Here is a 20673-nt window from a genome sequence, read left to right on the forward strand (position 1 = left end):
CCTTTCACAGTGACCGTGAGTCGAGAACCCTCGTCCTCGACGGAGTCCTCCTCCTCCTCGGCCGTGTATCCAGAGTATTCAGAACCAGAACCCTCGCTCTGACCGGAGCTCAGGTCCGACTCTCGCCTGAAGGTCTGGACTGTTTTGGTGATGCTCACGTCGAGGGGGACGTCCCCGACGGTCACATCCAAGCGTTTCTTTTTGGGCACCGCGCCCGAAGGGGAAAAGGCTACCGGAGATTTCGTCTGGGTGTTAGCCTTCTTGGTCGCCTTCTTAGCGGCGACTTCACCAGACCCGCCAGCTCCAGTGACAGTGGAGCTAGCTGCGGTCGGTTGCGCGGCAGGCGGTGTCTCATGTAGCACGGCGCCATCTTGACTTGGAATGGCGCGCTGGTTGTCAAGCGGATCTCCGGAAGGCAGCGCCGCACCTTGACCAACGGTGCGGGCCGCCTGGGGAAGGAAAGACTGGGCTGTGGGGTTGAGAGCAGTGGACCCACCTGGTGGAGCGCAGGCCCCGAGGCCTGCCCTGGCTAGGAAGAACCGGTGTATCAGTACATCGTGGTCGTAGGCCACGCAGCAGTCACAGAAAGGTCCTGCTCTCCCCTGAGGACTCAGTGCAGAGAAGGCGTGTGCAACGCCCATGCAGCCGACACAGAGATGGTGAAGATCCTGTCCGTCGATGAGTCCTGGACAGCCTGGACATTGCCTCGGCAGGAAGGCCAGAGGATCCATGGCGAAGCACTGTAGATAGAGTTAACCAGAAGCAGACGAGCTAACAAGCTAACGGCTAAGGCTAGGCCACGCTTGATTCGGGCAGGGCCTGAACAAGCGGTGAGCAGTGTAGCTAACGTTAACAATAGCAGACGAGCTAACAAGCTAACGGCTAATGCTATGCCACGCTTGCTTCGGCGGAGGCCTGAACAAGCAGTAATAATCCTTTGTTATAAAAGGAAATAACCGTCGATTTAGGACGGAACAAGAATAAGTATTCTTAAGTACGGGTTAATTCAACACTCGCCAGTGGGCGACTCCTAATGCCACCGCTTTAGGCTAATGCGCGAAGAATAATAATACAAGGCTGAGTTTCAACTTATCTGAATGTGATATCGCAGAGAGTGAAAAAGAGGATGTTACTTCCGCCTCCGGGGGCTTATATAGCCTGGAGGCGGGTCACTCCGGTTTGAGTGACAGGCCCTTCCTACCTACGTTAGTACGGGAGCTGAAGTAGTTTCTCTGAATGATCGCCAGGGGGCGTCATTACCCAAGTGGGAGGTCATCCTGGAATATTGACAGTAAACCAATATACTGTACAGAGGAAAGATGTTATCCACGATCATCCGGTCTTTACTTATGGTCTGTTGACCAAAAATGCATTCCGGGAAAAGAATCCGAGATACATGGATTTTTCTGAGTGTCATAACATGGATCCAGGCGGAGCAGAGAATGTTGTTATGGTGTATTCTGGGATTTGTATTCCTGGGGTCACTCACGGGTGCGGGAGAGTGGCATCAAGCATAAACCACTAAAAACACCAATTGATGCAAATATGCATCAATAACGGTGAAGCGTTGGATACGTCAGTGGCAGTAAACATGCTATTTTGGTGCTTGTCATAATAGAATGACATTTTCGTTTAAACTTTATCAAAACTTTACAAAACTGTCGCAGGAAAGCTTGAGCTTGATAATGAGCTTTGTGGTCAACTATTTTCAATGTTTTCTTTTGTTGTTGTGAAAGGCAGCATCGTATTGAATGATTAATGACATAATAGATGTAACCTTACAAGCAACACAACACATTGCAAATAAACAGGTTATTGTTTATGGAGGTTTATGGAGATGTACTCCCTATAAATGAAAACAATGTTTTTCAGTGATTTTGCTGTACTTTTTGCCCGAAATGTCACTTTCAAAACTTACTTCACAGGACAGCCTTGAGGACAGCCTTGAGGTAGTCTTTAGATGAAACCTGGGTGCAGATTCTTGACAACGTACACAAGGAAGAAACATCCCCACTCTCCCCACAAGTTTAGGATTCTTTAAATATTGCTGATCCGCAGCAGCAGTCTATAGTAACTCCTCAGAATTTACCCATCCATGTTAGCGTGCCCCCATTGTGTCTAATGTACCACTAGTGTCCTAACAGCTGCTTGCAGGCAGCTATGATGAATGGAAGGTTAGATGCAGAATAGCAGGGAAGCCATGCTTTGCCTCTGGAGAAGAATCACAGGCAGATACCCGTCCTGGTCAAAGATTCCTCCCTTATACTGCAGCTGGTAAAGCAGTGGTTCTCAACCTTTTCAGGCATAACATTTTGTATAACACGGTTCTACTGTGAAAATAGCGGATCTACATGCTCACAACGCCTCGCGTTGAGTGAGAAAACAATGTTGCACATTTTTCCCCATAGAGATTTACAACAATGTTTCATTTATTTTAAGCCTATAATCAAAATCAGGACAATAAAACCTTTGATTCTGTGAGGGGAAAATAATACTAATAATTAATAATTTCCACAGACAGCAATGCAAATTCAAATAAAAGAAAATGTTCAAACGTAGCAGATGCAGATCTACATTACAAGCTCAAAAACGTGTCGCTTCGTGCCGCCTTTCGAGCTTGCAGATGGTCTTCTGATACTTTTATGTGACACAAGTATGACGTTAATTTATGAAGAAGTTTAAATATGGAGTCGCATGGTGAAATGGGTTCCTCTGCAAGTTCAGTCTGTGTCGCAACACGTTGCTATTCTACAAGCATTGGGAGCTTCTAGATAAGCTATTTTCACAGTGTGACACCAGAGTATAATAGGAGTATACTGTACATATATTAAGCATATAGGCCTATAGGCTATAGTTTTGAGACATTTCACCTGTAATGACATGTTCAACATAGTGACACCAAGGCCCTTATACACAGAATCTGAATTTTTCACACGAGAATACGGATGATGATACTTTTAAACAAGAACACGATTTTCTATATACAGAAATTGCTCTTGTGTAATATATATATTTTTTACTTGCATACCCTTGCTAACCCTTGTTCCATTTTTGTGGATGCAATCAAATCAGACTGTGCATGTGCAAGGTAATTTAATGTTGCTAAAGTGTAAAGTGCAACACATACAGTACATGGATATCGTCACTGTCGGGCAGAATCTCATATCTCCAAGTTTCAAATTTGTAATTTTTTTCACAAAGTAAAGCCCTGCTTCATCATACATGCCGTCGCACAAAAGTGAAAACAGCCGATCTAAAAGCACACAACGCCTCGCACCACACAACGCTTCGCACCGCAAAAAAACGGTTTTGGACATACACGATTTCCACTCGACAACGACGATATACATTATGTCATGCACTCAGACGCTTGTACACACACTGATATGGATTGAGCGCTTGCATGCATGCTGCTCGCATTCTCAGAGAAGCAGGCATGTGCACAGTCATGCATGCACGCACAGTCACTATTACACAGTCCTCTTTCCTTTCTGCTTCCCTGGCTGAGACTGTCCTCCTTAATCACTGTAATGTGAAGTTGGTTTCGGCACAGATCACACAGATTGGCACCGAGGCTAATCTATACAATTCCACTTTCTAATCTACGTGTGCGGTGCGGTGCGGTGCGCTCGCACACACACACACACACACACGCACACGCACACGCACACGCACACACACACACACACACACACACACACACACACACACACACAGAGAGAGAGACACACACACACACACACACACACACACACACACACACACACACACACACACACACACACACACACACACACACACACACACACAGTGGTGTAAAGTAACTAAGTATTTTTACTTCTACTCCACTACATCTCGGATCCATATATTGTACTTTTACTCCACTACAATTATTTGAACATTTTATTTACTAGTTACGTTGCAGCTATAAAGATTATCTATCTATAAATGCGAGAAGTCTCTGCGTGTGTCTGTCTGTCTGTCTGTCTGTCTGTCTGTGTGTGTGTCTGTAATCCGCGTATCTCGAGAACCGTTCGTCCCACCGGCTTCAGATTCGGCACGCGCGTTCCCCGCCGCGGCACGGAGTGCAGTGCCGGGCCTCGACCCGACCCGACGCGCGGTTTTCCGAAACCGGCCCGAAACGTTCGGAATATCCTTATGCAGAGCTGATTGTTGACATCAGGCTGTTCCGGAGGAAATCGGCGCAAGCGCTGCCTCATTGTGACATCACTCATAAAAGGCTCTGACATCACGTACGTCACATGAGTCAACAAAAAATCTCTGAATATCTCCATATATAGCGGCACGGAGTGCAGTGCCGGGCCTCGACCCGACCCGACGCGCGGTTTTCCGAAACCGGCCCGAAACGTTCGGAATATCCTTATGCGGAGCTGATTGTTGACATCAGGCTGTTCCGGAGGAAATCGGCGCAAGCGCTGACTCATTGTGACATCACTCATAAAAGGCTCTGACATCACGTACGTCACATGAGTCAACAAAAAATCTCTGAATATCTCCATATATAGCATATATGGGCATAAAATGGACGCAGAATCACAAAGATCTCCATATACGGGCATAAAGGGACACAGACAGACGGATACAGAGATCTCCATAAATGGGCATAAAATGGACGCAAATGGCATATATGGGCATAAAATTTACGCAGAATCACAAAGATCTCCATATACGGGCATAAAGGGACACAGACAGACAGATTCAGAGATCTCCATATATGGGCGTGAAATGGACGCAAATAGACAGATATCTCCATATATGGGCATATATGGGCATAAAATGGACCCAGAACTATATCTGCAGTGATCTCCATATATGGACATAAAATGGACGCTGACAGACAGACAGATAACAGATATCTCCATATATGGGCATAAATGGACACAGGCAAACAGATGGTCAAAACGGGTCCTATGACAACAGGTATAATGGGGTTTGCATTAAAGGGCGGGGCATTCATTCCCTATTTACATCGTTCCCGAGTTGGCCGGGTCGCCGACTAGACGCTCTAGTATTATAAAACATACATTAATCCACTTTAGCCATATTTTATACCTAGGCTATTTGAAAATAGCCGATCTACAAGCTCACAACGTGTCTCGATGCGACACTTTGTGAGCTTGTAGATCTGCTATTTAAAAACATTTTGTACTTTTGCTGTTGGTACTTTAAGTACCTTTTGATGCCAATTCAGTACATTTTTAATTCTGGACTTTCACTTGTAACAGAGTACATTTACATTGCAGTATTGATACTTTTACTAACTAAAGAATGTGAGTACTTTTTCCACCACTGCACACGCACACACACGCACGCACGCACGCACGCACGCATGCATGCACGCACGCACGCACGCACACTCAGACACTCGTGGAAGCCTCTTTGATCAGATTGAATTATGGAGTGCATTAGAGGAGATGAATTTAAATGGCAATTTAGAAGAGGAAAGAAGCCCATCCACTTGTCTCTCGTGGTGATGGGTTTAGATCCATAATAAACGCTCTCGCCGCACCCAAAGTGACTGGATTGTTGTGTAAATGAAGCATGGCTCAAATCCAGACTCCTCGACTATAATGCTCAATAGGGTGGGTTTCCCTCAGGAGAGGGCTTCTTGTTGCTGCCTTCCTGAAGACTAGATAATTCACTGACCTCAGTGGTCATGAAGTGCTTCGAGAGGCTAGTGGAGGATTGCGTCTGCTCCTCTATTTCCCAACACATTTGCAACCACTCCAATTTGCCTATACCCGTCCCTAACCCTAACCCTATGCTAAAAGATTCAGTGAGGACACAGACTCCCGGGTCATGCATGCCACCCTCTCCCACCTTGGCTGCTGATCATTGACTTGTAGAGCCAGATGTTTTTTTCAAAAAGAGGGGTTAACTGAATACATGGTTATTTGTATTTATTAATCAAAGTTTTATTAATCAATTTGAACAATATGCACTTTTGACCAAATATTGGTTCTAAGCATCTCTAAGTTGTGGTCTATGTCTCCTAAATCGGGATCGGCACCGGCGGCCGAGCTGTACTTTTAAAACCACAGTCCCCACCAGGTTTGCTGCTAATCTGTCCAATCTGGAGCTGAACCCCTTGGTGCTAAGCCTGTATTCTAGATTCCCTGGTCCACCAGACCCGGGGTTGTCAGTGTGGGCATGGACACGCCTCTAGTCCCCTAGTCCCCTCAATACCGGGGACCCCCAGGGTTGCATGCTGAGCTCTCTCCATGTCACATACTGTATGACTGTGTAGCCATAGCTACACACAATCAACCATAACGTACAGTATAGGCCTATAGGTACAGTAAGACCAAGGCGGTGGTTTTGGATTTTGTACGGAACGACTGTGGAAACCTTTTACTCTGCTCTACAAAGCCTTGTGCCAGGGGCTATCACCGTTTGGTATGGAAATTAGTGTTCATTTTGACAGCAAACTTTTATTTAGTTTTATTCATAGTCTTTGGAATAAATACATAGTCATCTAAAATGTTTTTTGTTCTACCCTAAATTTACAGTTTATTTTGGCAGGCCATACTGGCTTCTCGTAATGCCTGATTTTACACTTGGTTGCTTGCTTTAGTTCTACTACTGGATCTCTTCTCCACTAGTCCCTCCCTTGTTACGACTGATGTAGGTTTGACCAAAATGCACAGCAAAGGAGGAGGCAGTAGAAGGTTGAAGCCCACCCGGGCGTGTTTATTAACAATAGAACGCAGAGTTAAAAGCACGAGGGGGGGCAAAAGGGAAAAAGGGCTCTGAAGCTGCTCCAATCCAGCACGGAACCCGGAAAACTGGAGAGGAGAGAAAAAGGCAGAGTCAGTAATTCCATAAAGAATAGTAGTGCACAGCAGCTCGGAGGAGCAAAAACTGGCTAAACTCTACTAAACTGGGAAAGCTAATAATGGCTGTCTCCAATAATTCACACGTACATAGCAGTGCAATGATTCATGTTTTGAGTCTAGCCTAGTCCAGTGTTTCTCAACCACTGTGCCTGGGGACCTTTGGTGTGCCCCTGAGAAGGTTCAAGTGTGTCCCTTGAAACTGCTTGAAAGCCAGTATTGTATTTATCATTTAAAAAATGATTTAGGCGTTGTGTGCTTGTAGATCTGCTGTTTTCACTACTGTTGTGCTACAGCCTTGTATGATGAAGCAGGGCTTTGCTTTGCGAAGAAACGTACACATTTGAAACTTGGAGATAAGGTTTCTTCCCGACAGTGACGACATTTACACCCCAGTATTATGTTGGTGTGCCCATGGATTCTTGGGACATGAAAAGTGTGCCCATGCAGAAAAAAGGTTGAGAAACACTGGCCTAGTCTACATGTTTTACTCAAAAGGGTATGTTAATACTTAAGTAGTGTTCTTATAGTCACTGTTGCTTAAACTTCTCTTCGCCTGACCTCTCCCCCCCCCTCCCTCTCTACTTTGTCACAGACTCCGCAATAGTCAACGGCGTGTACTGGTCCGAGGCCCTGAACAAAGTGTTCGTGGATAACTTCGAGAGAGACCCATCGCTCATTTGGCAGTACTTTGGGAGTGCCAAAGGATTCTTCAGGCAGTACCCAGGTATAATAAGCATGTGCTGCTGCGTGTGATGATTGTGGTATGCAGGGCATTTCATGTCTGTGTGAGTGCTTATCTGTTTGCGACAAACGTTGCTCGGGAGAGACGTGCACGCACATGTGTGTGTGTGTGTGTGTGTGTGTGTGTGTGTGTGTGTGTGTGTGTGTGTGTGTGTGTGTGTGTGTGTGTGTGTGTGTGTGTGTTGTGTTGTGTTGTGTTGTGTTGTGTAGTGCTGTGATAGTGGTTGAGAGGGTGTGTGTTTGTAATTAACTTGGCGGTACCTGTCTCCCTAAGGCAGAATGAGTTCAGTCAGAGTGACTGACAGATGGAGACTGGAGGCCATAGGAGGGAGTGGACAGACGGAGTAAACAGAGGGAAGGAAGCAAGGGAGAGAGTGGCCAGTTTAAAAGCAACAGCAGCAAAGGAGGAAAATGAATGGCTAGAGAGGAATATTCTGCATAACTTATTATTTTTAATATGGGCATATACTGATGCTATCTCACATCTCCACATATTGGCATTAAAAGGACAAGGACTGACATACAGAGATCCATACAGTAGTATTATCCATGGCCGGGACCTCGAGGACGTGTAGTGTTTGGTATTTTACATTTTTGGTCTTTGTGTTTGAAATGTTGCACTGGACTTAACATCAGGAAGAACATGTGAATAGTAGGGCTAAAGTTGTACTGCTTTGGAACAATGGCTGTGCAGGACAGCTTTGAGGACACCTCATCCGATGATGACGACCTGTGTGACAGGATGCTCGTGCACATCTTAAACACAGTGTCTTTGCGCTGGAAGACATTGTCCCCCCAGACTACTGGACGAATAGGACAACGTCCCCTTGAGCTAGGCGATGTGGCTGATGAAGCACCGGTTCCACCCAGCGGCTTTGTGTGTATGTATGAGTGTCCGTATAAGAACGGAACTCTATGTATGGAGATAGCTGACGTCACAGACAGAACGGTCCATACAAGGAGATACAGTATGTACCTGTGTTGTGTTTGATACCGTGCTTCTCACTGTTGCGATTTGTACTACTGTATGCAGCAGTTATGTCCATTAATAGCTCCATTGTTAACTTCAAGTCCTCCGTAGTCCTGGCTGAATAGCAGCTGAACCTCATTATAACCATATTAGTGTAGTTAACTGCATCTAATTACAACCATTAAAGTGAGTTTTATCAGGATCTATTTATAACCATCAGTGAGTTGGCTCGTAGCAGGTTCTTTATATTCTTTGCTTCTCTAGTTGCCTAGAATTTTACTGTTCTGTATATCTGCTCTTAGATTTGATTCCCGGCCCAAGCTATGTGTCGAGGCGTCCGGGTAGATCAGTCGGTACTCGGTAGAGCTCACGCCTTTGGACCACAAGGTCATGGTTGGCAACGCCAACTCGGCGTATGAGAAGCTGGGCTTGGGTGCGGCTTGGGTGCGGCGAGTCGTGTGGCAGTAGTGACCTGGCATTTCCCAAGGAACCTAAGCACAACGGTAGGGGCCAGTGGTGGGCAAGGAGGTAGGGAGCGATTTGCTTTGTTCCCTTGAACCGCACAGAGCTGCCGAAATTCAGGGGGACGAAGATTTACTATTCTGTAACGGCACTGAGTCGGCTCATGCGACCGCCGCAACGCTCGACACGGCGACTCGCTCGTGTCTCACGTGGCTCATGGTCGCCTGAGACGGCGCGCCTCCGTCGTCATCACTGAAAACAAGATAGATAGATAGATAGATACCTTTATTATCCCAAGGGGGAAATTTAGTTGTCCAGTAGTAGCACAGCAGTATACAGTTATTTACAAAGTTACAGAGACGTAAGAAAGATAGATAAGAGGGAAAAAACAAACAAAAAAAACAACAAAAAAACAAAGACAAGAGCAGTACAGTACCAATAAGGAGAAGGTGCATCAATAGAGGGGGCGAATAATATATAAGAATATATACATAAAGTGTCTTGCAAAAGAGACCATAGCAGTCAATGCTAGTTAGTGCAAACAAGTATCTCACTGTCAATGTTAAACAAAGCAAAAATACTCAGAAACTACCAACACTAACAACCTAATAGTGCAGTGTCAGAAATCAGTGCGAAAAAAGAAGAAACTAGGAAGCGTGTCACCGCAAGGCGCACATGAGCACTCTTCCTGGAAGGTCCTTAGAGGTCAAAGTCAATACAGCAATTGTTCCTTAGAGGTCAAAGTCAATACAGCAATGGTTCCGTAAGTCTAAGTTAGGAAGGGAGACCTTTTCAAGCGTCCGTTATGAGTCTCGTTGTACAGCTTAAGGGCAGCCGGTACAAAAGATTTTCCTAATCTCTCACATCTCCGTACTGGGTAGGTAAAGCGGTCGTTTCCTCTTTTACTCCAGTAACTGGTGATCTCTAGATGGAGGGGGTGGGAGGAGTTCTCCAAGATGGAATCTAGCTTCTTCGCAGTGCGCACCCTGGTTACTTCCTCCACCCCCTGCAGAGAGGACCCAACGACAGAGCCTGCTTTCTTCACCAGTCTGTTTAGGTTAAACGTGTCACCTGCTCTGTTGTTGCCACCCCAGCATGTTATGCCAAAAAAGAGGACACTTGCCATGACAGACTGATAGAACATCTGTAGCATCCTATTGCACACCCCAAACGATCTCAGTCTTCTCAGGAGGAATAGCCTGCTTTTCCCCTTGCTGTGAATCGCCTGCGCGTTGTCCGACCAGTCCAGTGAACTATTCAGGTGTACTCCGAGGAATTTGTAGTTATCCACGAGCTCAACCACCTCACCGTTAATAGTGCTTGGCACCGGGGGGACTCTCTTGGAGGTGCGGAAGTCCACCACCATCTCCTTAGTCTTGCTTGCGTTGAGCTTGAGATGGTTGTCCTCGCTCCACTGCACAAAGTCCCTAACCACACCATCGTGCTCAGCCGTGTTGTCACCCGAGATCTTGCTGATCACTACGGTATCATCTGAGAACTTCTGCAGATGACAGGTCTTGGAGTTGAAGCGGAAGTCCGATGTATAGAGAGTGAACAGGAAGGGTGAGAGCACAGTTCCTTGAGGGGCCCCCGTGTTGCTCACCAGCACATCGGACCGACAGCCCTGCAGTCTCACAGACTGTGGTCTTTCTGAAAGGTAGTCTGTGATCCATGCCACAAAGCCCTTGTCCACCCCCATCAGCGTAAGCTTCTCCGCAAGCAGAGACGGTTGGATAGTGTTGAAAGCACTGGAGAAGTCAAAAAACATAATTCTGACTGTGCTGCCCAGATCTTCCAGATGGGTGAGAGACTTATGGAGCATGTAGGTGATGGCGTCATCAACCCCAATATCAGCCTGGTAGGCAAACTGAAGGGGGTCCAGGTGATCACTGACCGCCGGTCTCAGTAGGTTCAGAACCAGCCGTTCAAAGACCTTCATGACCTGTGATGTCAGGGCGACTGGTCTGTAATCATTGAGGACCGAGGGACGGGTCTTCTTAGGCACTGGGACAATGCAGGAGGACTTCCACAGCTGTGGTACCTTCCCCGTCCTCAGGGAGAGGTTGAAGAGATGCGTGAGGGGGACAGCAAGCTGCTCCGCGCAAGCCTTAAGCACCTTAGAGTTGATGTTATCAGGTCCCGCTGCTTTCCTGGTGTTGACTTTTCCGAGTTGGCGCCTCACTTGCTCGGTGGTGAGAAACAGGGTGGGTGGGGGGGGGGGGAGATGGTGCAGGGGAAGAGAGAGGGCGGCAACCGAGGTCACCGTTTGACCCAGCCGCTGCTTGTTGAACATTAACAGGAGCACCGTCAAACCGATTGAAAAAACGGTTCATCTCGTTTGCCAGCTCCTCCGTGCCTGACACAGTAGAGTTGGCAGAGCCGTACCCCGTGATCTTCCTAAAACCACCCCACACTTGTCTCGTATTGTTCTCCCTCAGCGAGTTCTCCAGCTTAGCTTTGTAGCTCCCTTTTGCCTGAGCCTTGACTGTTTTAAGCTCCTCCACCACCACCCTCACGCCCTCCGAGTCACCTGCATGGTTTTCTCTTAAGGAGGTGAATGATTTCTTTTGTCATCCACGGCTTGTTGTTAGAGAAGCAGCGAACCTTCTTAGTAGGAACACACACCTTCTCGCAGAAGCAGATATAGTCAGTGATAACCTGACAAAGGCTATCTACATCATCCCCATGTTCACTGAAAAATGATTCCCAGTCTGTCATTTCAAAATCAAATCTGAGTCTCTCCTCCGCCTCCCCCGTCCAACACTGAACCTCCCTGATGAATGGAAGCACTCTCTTCACGACAGGAAGATACGAGGGCTCCAGTTTCACCATGGAGTGATCAGAGCCACACACAGGGGGGAGGGAGACGCAACTGTATGTGTTCCTAACATTAGCATACAGGAGGTCAAGAGTGTTCTCACCTCTTGTTTTGCAAGTGACATACTGGGAGAAATCAGACAGGCCCTTAGCAACATTCACCTGGTTTAAGTCCCCGTTCAGCAGAATAAGGGAGCTAGGGTAGTGCGTTTGAAAACTGGCCACAGTAGAAAAAATAGTGTCCCGAGCTACCACTGCATCGCCACTAGGTGGACAGTACACGGTCAACAGGACGACGCACGAGAATTCCCGTGGTAGATAAATTGGTCTCAAAACGACCCCCAGTAGTTCGATGTCTGGGTTACAAATTACCTTTTTCACTGTGGCGTGTTCTTCCCTGCACCAGGTCTTACTAAAGTAAACAAGTATCCCACGCGCTCTTTTCATTTTGCCATTGTTTTTCACTATCTCTCGATCTGCTCTTATCATACAAAAACCATCTACAGAGATAGAGTTATCTGGACATGAACTGTTCAGCCATGATTCTGTAAGACAGATAATGTTGGCATTTTTGTATTCACTCTGAGATAACATGAGAGTTACCAGTTCGTCCGCTTTATCAATATCCTGAACTGATCTAGCATTTCCCAAAACAACAGAAGGGAGACAGTGCTGTGTAGAAGAGGGGGGGAGGGGAGGGGAGCTAGAGGGGGGGAGAGGGGGGAGGGGAGGGGAGCTAGAGGGGTTTTTGATTCTCCACAGGGCACGCTTTTTCCCTTTGTGCATTCCACTGCTCTTCCTCCTTCCATTACTCTTCCTCCTACCTCCAGTCTTCCTCCTACCTCCAATCCTCAGGTAGGGAATAATGTCTTTACTGGGTAAAGAGTATTGATCCTTGAGTGAGAGAAGTTTCTCACGACTGTACTGCAAGCGAGCGCCTCCGTGCGCCGGTTGTTGTCGTACGTATCCATGCGCCGTCTGCACCCCGTGCGTCACGACGGTCCTATCCGTCCACAACGCCTCGCTCCGCGGCTCCTTGTCTCCCACGATAATGTTCATGTCCATGGTTCACTCCGTGAACCGAAAGCGTGCACCGTGTACCTTGTAACAGTCCAGTTCCACGTCTTTAAAAAGAAAAAAACACACGGCTACATCCGCAAGTCTGCGCGTAAAAGTAGTCCCAGCGGTGATCGTGTCCTTAAACTCCCAGGCTGTTCCAGCCCAACCGGCCGTCGCGGATCGAATCCAACGACCCCCACCGGTCGATTCACGGCACCGAGAGCCGTGTACGGCTCGACTCACTCCTTTATAGGGTAAAAAAACACGGCACCGTTCGGGTACACCGCGCGCTAAACAGGCTGGGCCTAGAGGTTCATTGTTCACGGTCGCTGACCAGCCGGTCAGAACAATGAAAAAAATAAAAACACGGATAAAAACACGTAAACACTAAAACAGAAATAAAAAACAAAGACCACCAGACAAATGCCAGGTCTGGCCCGTGTGAAGAAGGGTCACACAGAAGGAAAGAAACACGTAAAAAGAAGAAAAAAAGAGAAAGAAGGAAGAAACTGCAGGAGCTCCACTGGACACACATCTGCCCTCAAGGAGCGATGCGTGTCTTATCTCTAAAACAAGCGCTCCTTTCCCTTGCAGCCCCCCCGCGCCCCCACCGTTGCGCTTAGGGTCATTGGGAAAAACATGGACACGTGGCAGAAAGCCACTACCAACCTACTTGTCCATGAGCAAGACACTTAAAGGGCGACTCCGCCCTAAGTAACATCTAGGCTCATTTTCTTTCTCATATTGATCCCAAATGACTGTCCACGGGACGGGGTCTATTAGGCAGAAATGCCCCTGTTGTCCAGTTCCCCTAGCAGAACCCAGGAGCCCTCACAGCATAGAGTGGCCAATGAGTCTATCATTTTTACACTATTTGTTGCGGTCAAAAGTGATATATATATATTTTTTTCTTCAATAAATGTCTTACTAGAAATAATAATAAAGTCACACTAGTATAACTGGAAAGGCTAACAGCCACAGCCCCAGAAGAGGAGACGTCTAAGTTGAAGTTTTGACCCACCTCCCCTTTCGCCTGAACGTTTTTGAATAAAGACGATAAAAGTTTGATCTAAAATGTAGTTACTATGAGCATAGTTTGGATGACAGTAGTATTTGCAACATAAATTAATCATTAAAAAACAATAACAAAAAAAAAGAAAAAATATATACATAATTAGATTTTTATCATCAAAATGTATTATTTTAATATTCGATTATTCTAGAAAAAAAAGTCCAGGGAACATCAAAACACCTGAGACTTATTATTGATCACAAATATCAATCAAAAGGTGATAATTTGGAGCAGATACCAACAAGAAGCATTCTTATTAATGGTTCCACTGTAAAATACAGAAAAGCATTATGGACTGTGATCAAGTCATCTGTGCTTTATCAATCTGTATATTGTATATCTGTATCTGTATAACCAATCATATATTGGTTTTGTTTTCAGTTGACTTGGTATTCATGGCTGCCAGCCCAGTTCCCATCTGATGTTGTGTGGGAGTTCAGACTGATCGAGACCGTACTGATTAACTGCTAGTTTGCACAACTTCTTAAGACTTAGACTTAAGTCTAAGATGATCAGGTCATAAGAAAGTGGGTGGTCAGGTTTCTTTCCTCCACAGAGGACGATACGATCTCCAATCATGCAACAGCACATCCCTATCATTGGAGCCGGTACTTTCCCATTGAGCGCAACCCTCTTCCAGGAGAAGGTCTCTGGATTGCATTTCCACAGAAAACTAAGGAACCTGTATCCACAATCAATTATGTACAGCTCTCCATTGTAAGTAAAGGTAAAGGCTGAACGAATGACGTATCTTTCTGTAAGAAGCTGTGGTGTGTTCAGCCAGCAGTTGGTCTTTGTGTCAAACACTCTGAGGTCATTGCCCTGGCCCCAATAGCCCCCAAACACAAACATCTTTGTTCCGATGATGGTGGCAGAATGATAGTATGAAGCACGTGGAGGGGTTCCTCCGGTGTTAATTAAAGACCAGACCATTGTGGCGGTGTCCAACTTGTACATGTCATTAGTTGTCAGACTGCCGTATCCTCCATGGATAAACATGACCTTCCCCAAGCCACAGGCTGAGTGGTAGCACCTCGCCTCTGGAACAGTCCCAGAGACCTTAGGCTTCAACCATCTGTGGGTGTCGACATTAAATGCATAAAGTACGTTGCAGTGAGCATACCCTGACCCTCCCCAGATGTAGATGGCATCTTCTATCAGAACAGCTGTGTGACCATCGCGCTCGTTCTTGCCTTTTCCAGTTTTCACTGGAGGCAACTTGCTCCAGCACAAAGACGCTGTGTTGAAAACGTTGACACGAATCTTAGCTGTGTTGCCATCACAGGATCCTTTAAAGTAGTACAACTTCTGCTCCACTGCAACCGCAGAACGACTGTATCGTTTTTTCCCTTCACTCAGATGCAGTGTCCAGCAGAACATTTTTCACGCTGTAGTTTGGTTTGGCCAATTAAGCAGGAACCGATCTCCAGCGTAATCTCGGTTCGCTAATCATCCGTCCTTCACAGCAGACCTTTTGTGCGTTCAGCTACACGGCAGACAGTGCATTCAGCTACACGGCAGGCAGTGTTATGCCAATATATATAGATCCCTGATGTCACATATTTGGGCATTCCCCGTTTTGTGCCCATGTATGTAGATCCCTGATGTCATCAGTATATATATGTCCATGGGCATGTCCCCTCTTGTGCCCATATATGAAGTTGACCGATATGTTAGCGTCTGATGCCATGACGACAACACATGGTCACTCTAGGCACATGTTTGAAGCCTTCCGACCTAACCGTAAGGCCGACGGAAATGGCAGTGAATGTGTTGGATGCAGCTCAATGTGAACTTTACTCAGGTATAGTTCTTCGCCGTTTTGACCTTCCTAGCCCATGCTATTAAAACTAGACCAGGTCAACCTGGTTGTGCCAGACCCCGGTTCTGCCAACCCCCTGTCTGTCATCATCATTTATGACATCATGCCTTTTGTAGGCATGTCATCATCATGTCATCATCATATATACCCTTTATATAGAAAACCCGGACAGACCGACATTTGCTTATGTAGGCCTACCCATTTCATGGGTCTGGCAAATACATACTGGGGAATATGGCCAAAACAATCAAAAAACGATCGATAAAAGTGTACATTTTCAGGATGTTTTGGTCATTAACTCTGGAACGGAAGGTCCAATCTGCTCAGTTCAAAGCTTGATGGATTCTTTGAGGACATAATGCGCATAATGACATCTTTTCAGAGAGACAGAGTAAACAGAGAGAAGGAAACAGGGGAGAGTGGGCAGTTTAAAAGACAGCAAAGGAGGAGACCGGCTGCCTACCTGCGCAAGTGGCGTCTGCAACTCTACTAGGAAGACTGTCGGCCGCATACCACCTGTGCAACAGAGAGGCAGCAAGGGAACTCTTGGTGTCCATCGACATCAGACGTCTGAAGCACCAACTAGCCCCCAAGTACCTCGGGGTTCGGCTGGACAAGACACTCTCCTACAAACAACACTTGGAAGAAGTGAGAGCCAAAGTCACATCAAGGGTCTCGCTTAAACGCCACCTCGCCCGCACAACCTGGGGTGCTTCCGCCAAGACACTACGTACCTCCACGCAAGCCCTGGTGTTCTCTGCTGCCGAATACTGTTCCCTAGTCTGGAGTAGAAGCCCACATATGAAGAAGGTTGATCCTGTCATTAACAATGCCCTTCGGATCATAACTGGTTGCACCAATTCTGCCACTAATAGTTATATATTATTTGAGCGGTGCTAGCCGCTCCAAATGTGACTTTTTATGTACTGTACATCCCTATCCGTATTTGCCTTTTCTGATTGGACAATATGCCCCTGTGACATAATGTGGGTCTATATATACATCATCTATCGGAACAGTATTGAGGTGAGATCCGCTCGCTTCGCACAGGTGTGATTTTTCTTAATGAGGTTGGGTGTAAAGGAGTAGTACAACCTCTAGAGGGGCTGCTATGTAGGATTTTAGACTCTTTAAGGTCCCCGCTTGGGGAAACAGGCAAAAGCACTGTCAGCAGCGTGGCAGCAGGTGGGTTGTGGTTGCAAATGACCTGCCATGCAGTGGCGGGATGGGTTAGATTAGCCCTGAATAATATTCTCAGTAGGTTGCAGGTGGGCTCAGGCACGGTCCATCAAGTGATCACTTTTCATTATCGCCGCCAGGGCCAGATATTGTTCTTTTTTAGTGTGGTTTCAGGGCAACCAGACTATATATTATTGTCCAACTTTTTTCCATCTTTCTGGATAAACTTTATTTTTCCGCGCTATACCTCCCACAGTTTTGATGGCACGCACTTATGGGCCATTTGTCAAATCGACGGCTTCATCAGGAATTGTGTGCTTGCATTTTGCTAAGTGCTACGTTATTGCAACCATAGGTCGCAGTTTACTGTCAGAACCGTCACATCTTGACCGTATTCGTCTGGACGGGTAACGCCTGACACCGTGGTTCCCCTGACACATCACTGTGACATCACAGGTGACATCACAGTGATGTCAGATACTCAGGGAGCAGGGATCTCCAAATATGGGCATACACAGGTGACATCACAGTGGTGTGGCTGGTTCAGACAGGAATCTCCATGTATGGGCATAAAAGGGATGGTATGTTGTGATGTCATGGGAACCATTCTAACAGAATCCCTTTTAGGCCCATATCGGTAAGCATGTTTGGGGTCTAACAGCATATCCATACAGTACAAGGATCTCCATATAATGGGTAACTGGTCCGATATACATCACTGGCCATACGGCCAAGACATGACACAACCTCGCCCTGAGTCGTCTTACTAGTTTATTTTAGCTTATTAGTGAATACATTTCTCCAGTGACTTGAATGGGAAAATGCAAAAAATAAATAGCACATGGCCCACCCATCTGACCTCTTAGCACGGCTGCCGTGTGGTCAGAAGGATGGGTCGACTGGACCGTGAACTCTTTTGGATATTTCCAAGTAGGCCTGCTGATCCAGAACAGTTTGAGAACTACCGATCTCATCTTTGTGCCGGCTGCTCTCAAGCAATACAATGAGACACATAAAGGTCGCTTGCCAAGGCCAATTAGGAAAACCTAGGACTTCCTAGGACAACTGTTACCTAACTCAACTGGAACAAAAGTTGTACTGACTCTGACCTCTAAGTACTTTTCCAGGGAGGGTTATTTGTGGCGTCTTGCGTACCCTTTTTTATTCTTGATTTATTTGTACTGACTATGGACACTTATTTTTGGCCCAGCACTATTGGGTTGTGTTGGTAGAATGAGTACTATTGCTGTGTTGACAAGGTGGTGAGATACTTGTATTGCACTGTTATTTATTTGTGTGACATGACACTTATGAGCGTTGAATGTTTCTTGGACACTTTATGTATATATTCTTCTTTTATTGTGACAGCTTTTTGACACTTTATGTTTATATTCTTCTTTTTATTGTGCCTTGCTTTTTTTGACTGTACACAACAGTACTTTTTTCTTTTTCTTACCTCTTTGTAACTTTGTAACCTTAAACTGCTGTGCTGCCTCTGGGCAACTTCCCCCTTGGGATAATAAAGGTATCTATCTATCTAATCGCAATCCGATCTCACGAGCTTCTGTAACCATCATCTCTTCCTCTCCTCACTCGCAGGCATCAAATGGAAGCCGGACGAGCACGGCGTGATAGCCTTCGACTGTCGGAACCGCAAGTGGTACATCCAGGCGGCCACCTCTCCCAAGGACGTGGTCATCCTGGTGGACGTCAGCGGCAGCATGAAGGGTCTGAGGCTGACCATCGCCAGGCAGACCGTTTCCTCCATACTGGACACGCTGGGAGACGATGACTTCTTCAACATCATCGCCGTGAGTCCCATGCAGCTCCTGTGCTGTGTGCACTGCAGCAGTGGTTCTCAACCTTTTCAGGCCATGACCCCCAAAATAATCATATTTTAACTGGGGACCCCCCCACACTGAAGAGCACTAAGAGTTGAGGCATTACATTTTGTATAACATGGTTACATTGTTAAAATAGCAGATCTACATGCTCACTCGCTGCGAGGCGTTGACCGGCTATTTTCACAATTTCTGCCTCTAATATTAGACAATTTGGACAATGTTTAATTTGTCATTTTAGAGGAACTAAAAAGTCCTTAAATTGTCACTTTAGAAATGTGTAGATACCCTCTATGTACACTTAAAATGTGTGTTGGTTTGTTTACTGTTGAGAGCGAAAACAACATTGCAGAATAAGTTAATCATCTGGGGACCCCCCAAAATAATATTGGAACCGACCCACAGGTTGAGAACCACTGCACTACAGTGTGTGTGTGTGTGTGTGTGTGTGTGTGTGTGTGTGTGTGTGTGTGTGTGTGTGTGTGTGTGTGTGTGTGTGTGTGTGTGTGTGTGTGTGTGTGTGTGTGTGTGTGTGTGTGTGTGTGTGTGTGTGCTCGTGCGTGCATGTGGGGGCATGTGGTGGTCATCTTCACCTCGCACTACCTAAACCGTTATTATCTCTCTCTGAATCACAGGAAGGAATATACAGTATGCAAAAAAAAAAAACACGCGCCAAAGCCATGCACCACAGGTTTATTTTCAGATCAGAGGTGGCGGAACGAAATTCGGCTTTCTTTCCTGCCACGCTCGCAGCCAATTAGCAGTCGGCTGGTTGACGATTTGAATTGCAAAATAGTACCGTCGTGATGATCCCGCGCCTCGGGCGAGCAAACCATTGTTATCACGTCTCAATCTGACGAAACTCTCCGCTGTGTGTGTGTGCGCGCGTGGGCACGCATGTGTTTGTATTACTATAGTAGGCTATACTTGTGAGGACCAAACATCCCCACAACTAGTATACTGTAGTAGAATTGGAGAAATAGACGTTGCGTGGACCATTTTCCTGGTGCCCACAAGAGAAATGGTTGTGTCATGGTTGAAAAAAAAAGATAGGCTTATGATTAGAAAAAGGTTTGAGGTTGGGGTTAGGTTTAGACGTTTAGAGGTTTAGGGATTAGAGATGGAGTTATACCTGGTTCATGCTGTACTTACAGTAGTTGCGCTCCGGCGCCATGCACCGGAAAATAGCCAATCTACAAGGCGGCAATGCGTCGCAGTTTGATGAATTGTGAGCTTGTCGATCGACTATTTTTCGGCTTTAGGTTACAGTTAAAATGGCAATAATAATAATTAAAAAAAAGTTAAATCTTTAAGTCCTCACAAGCGTGTGTGTGTGCGCGCGCGCATGCGTGTGAGTGTGGGTGTTTTATCTGCACGTGTTAGAATATCTCTGTCCCTTTATCCATGAAAACCTCAGCAGTGTTCTTCTCAGACTCCGGTGTCTCCTCCGCATCAACAAAGTCCCTTCATTATCGTCTGGGACATCCTAATCACATTAGTGTGATAGTGGGGCTCTTTTAGTGAATATAGAGTAGAGGAAGGAGGCTTTTAGACAACACCTCGCGGTGCGAGGCGTTGTGTGCTTGTAGATAGGCTGTTTTCACTAGTTTAGTTCATTTTTTAAATGATAAATACAAAACGAACGTTTTTGGGCAAGGTTTCCACCCGACAACGACGATATACGTATCTCGTGGAGGGAGACTCTGGTCATGTTTCGACACTACATACACACGTGCGTACGCCACACACACACACACACACACACACACATACACACACACACACACACACACACACACACACACACACACACACACACACACACACACACGTTGCGTATGCATATTCACACA

The 20673-nt window shown here is 46.3% G+C and overlaps 1 protein-coding gene across 1 annotated transcript in view; it reads left to right on the top strand.

The window, feature by feature from the left end:
• The window catches only part of LOC308291136 (voltage-dependent calcium channel subunit alpha-2/delta-3-like), a gene marked incomplete at both ends in the record, with an annotated part of 340367 nt that overhangs the window by 130209 nt on the left and 189485 nt on the right, over nucleotides 1-20673 (top strand). The window contains 2 exons of the mRNA XM_080733078.1: nucleotides 7450-7581; nucleotides 18579-18790. Of these exons, the coding sequence (XP_080589204.1) occupies nucleotides 7450-7581; nucleotides 18579-18790 (344 nt within the window). The remainder of the gene's footprint in view (nucleotides 1-7449; nucleotides 7582-18578; nucleotides 18791-20673) is intronic.

This window comes from Nannobrachium achirus (assembly GCF_963921795.1).
Source record: "Nannobrachium achirus genome assembly, chromosome: 9".
Taxonomy (NCBI): Eukaryota; Metazoa; Chordata; class Actinopteri; order Myctophiformes; family Myctophidae; genus Nannobrachium; species Nannobrachium achirus.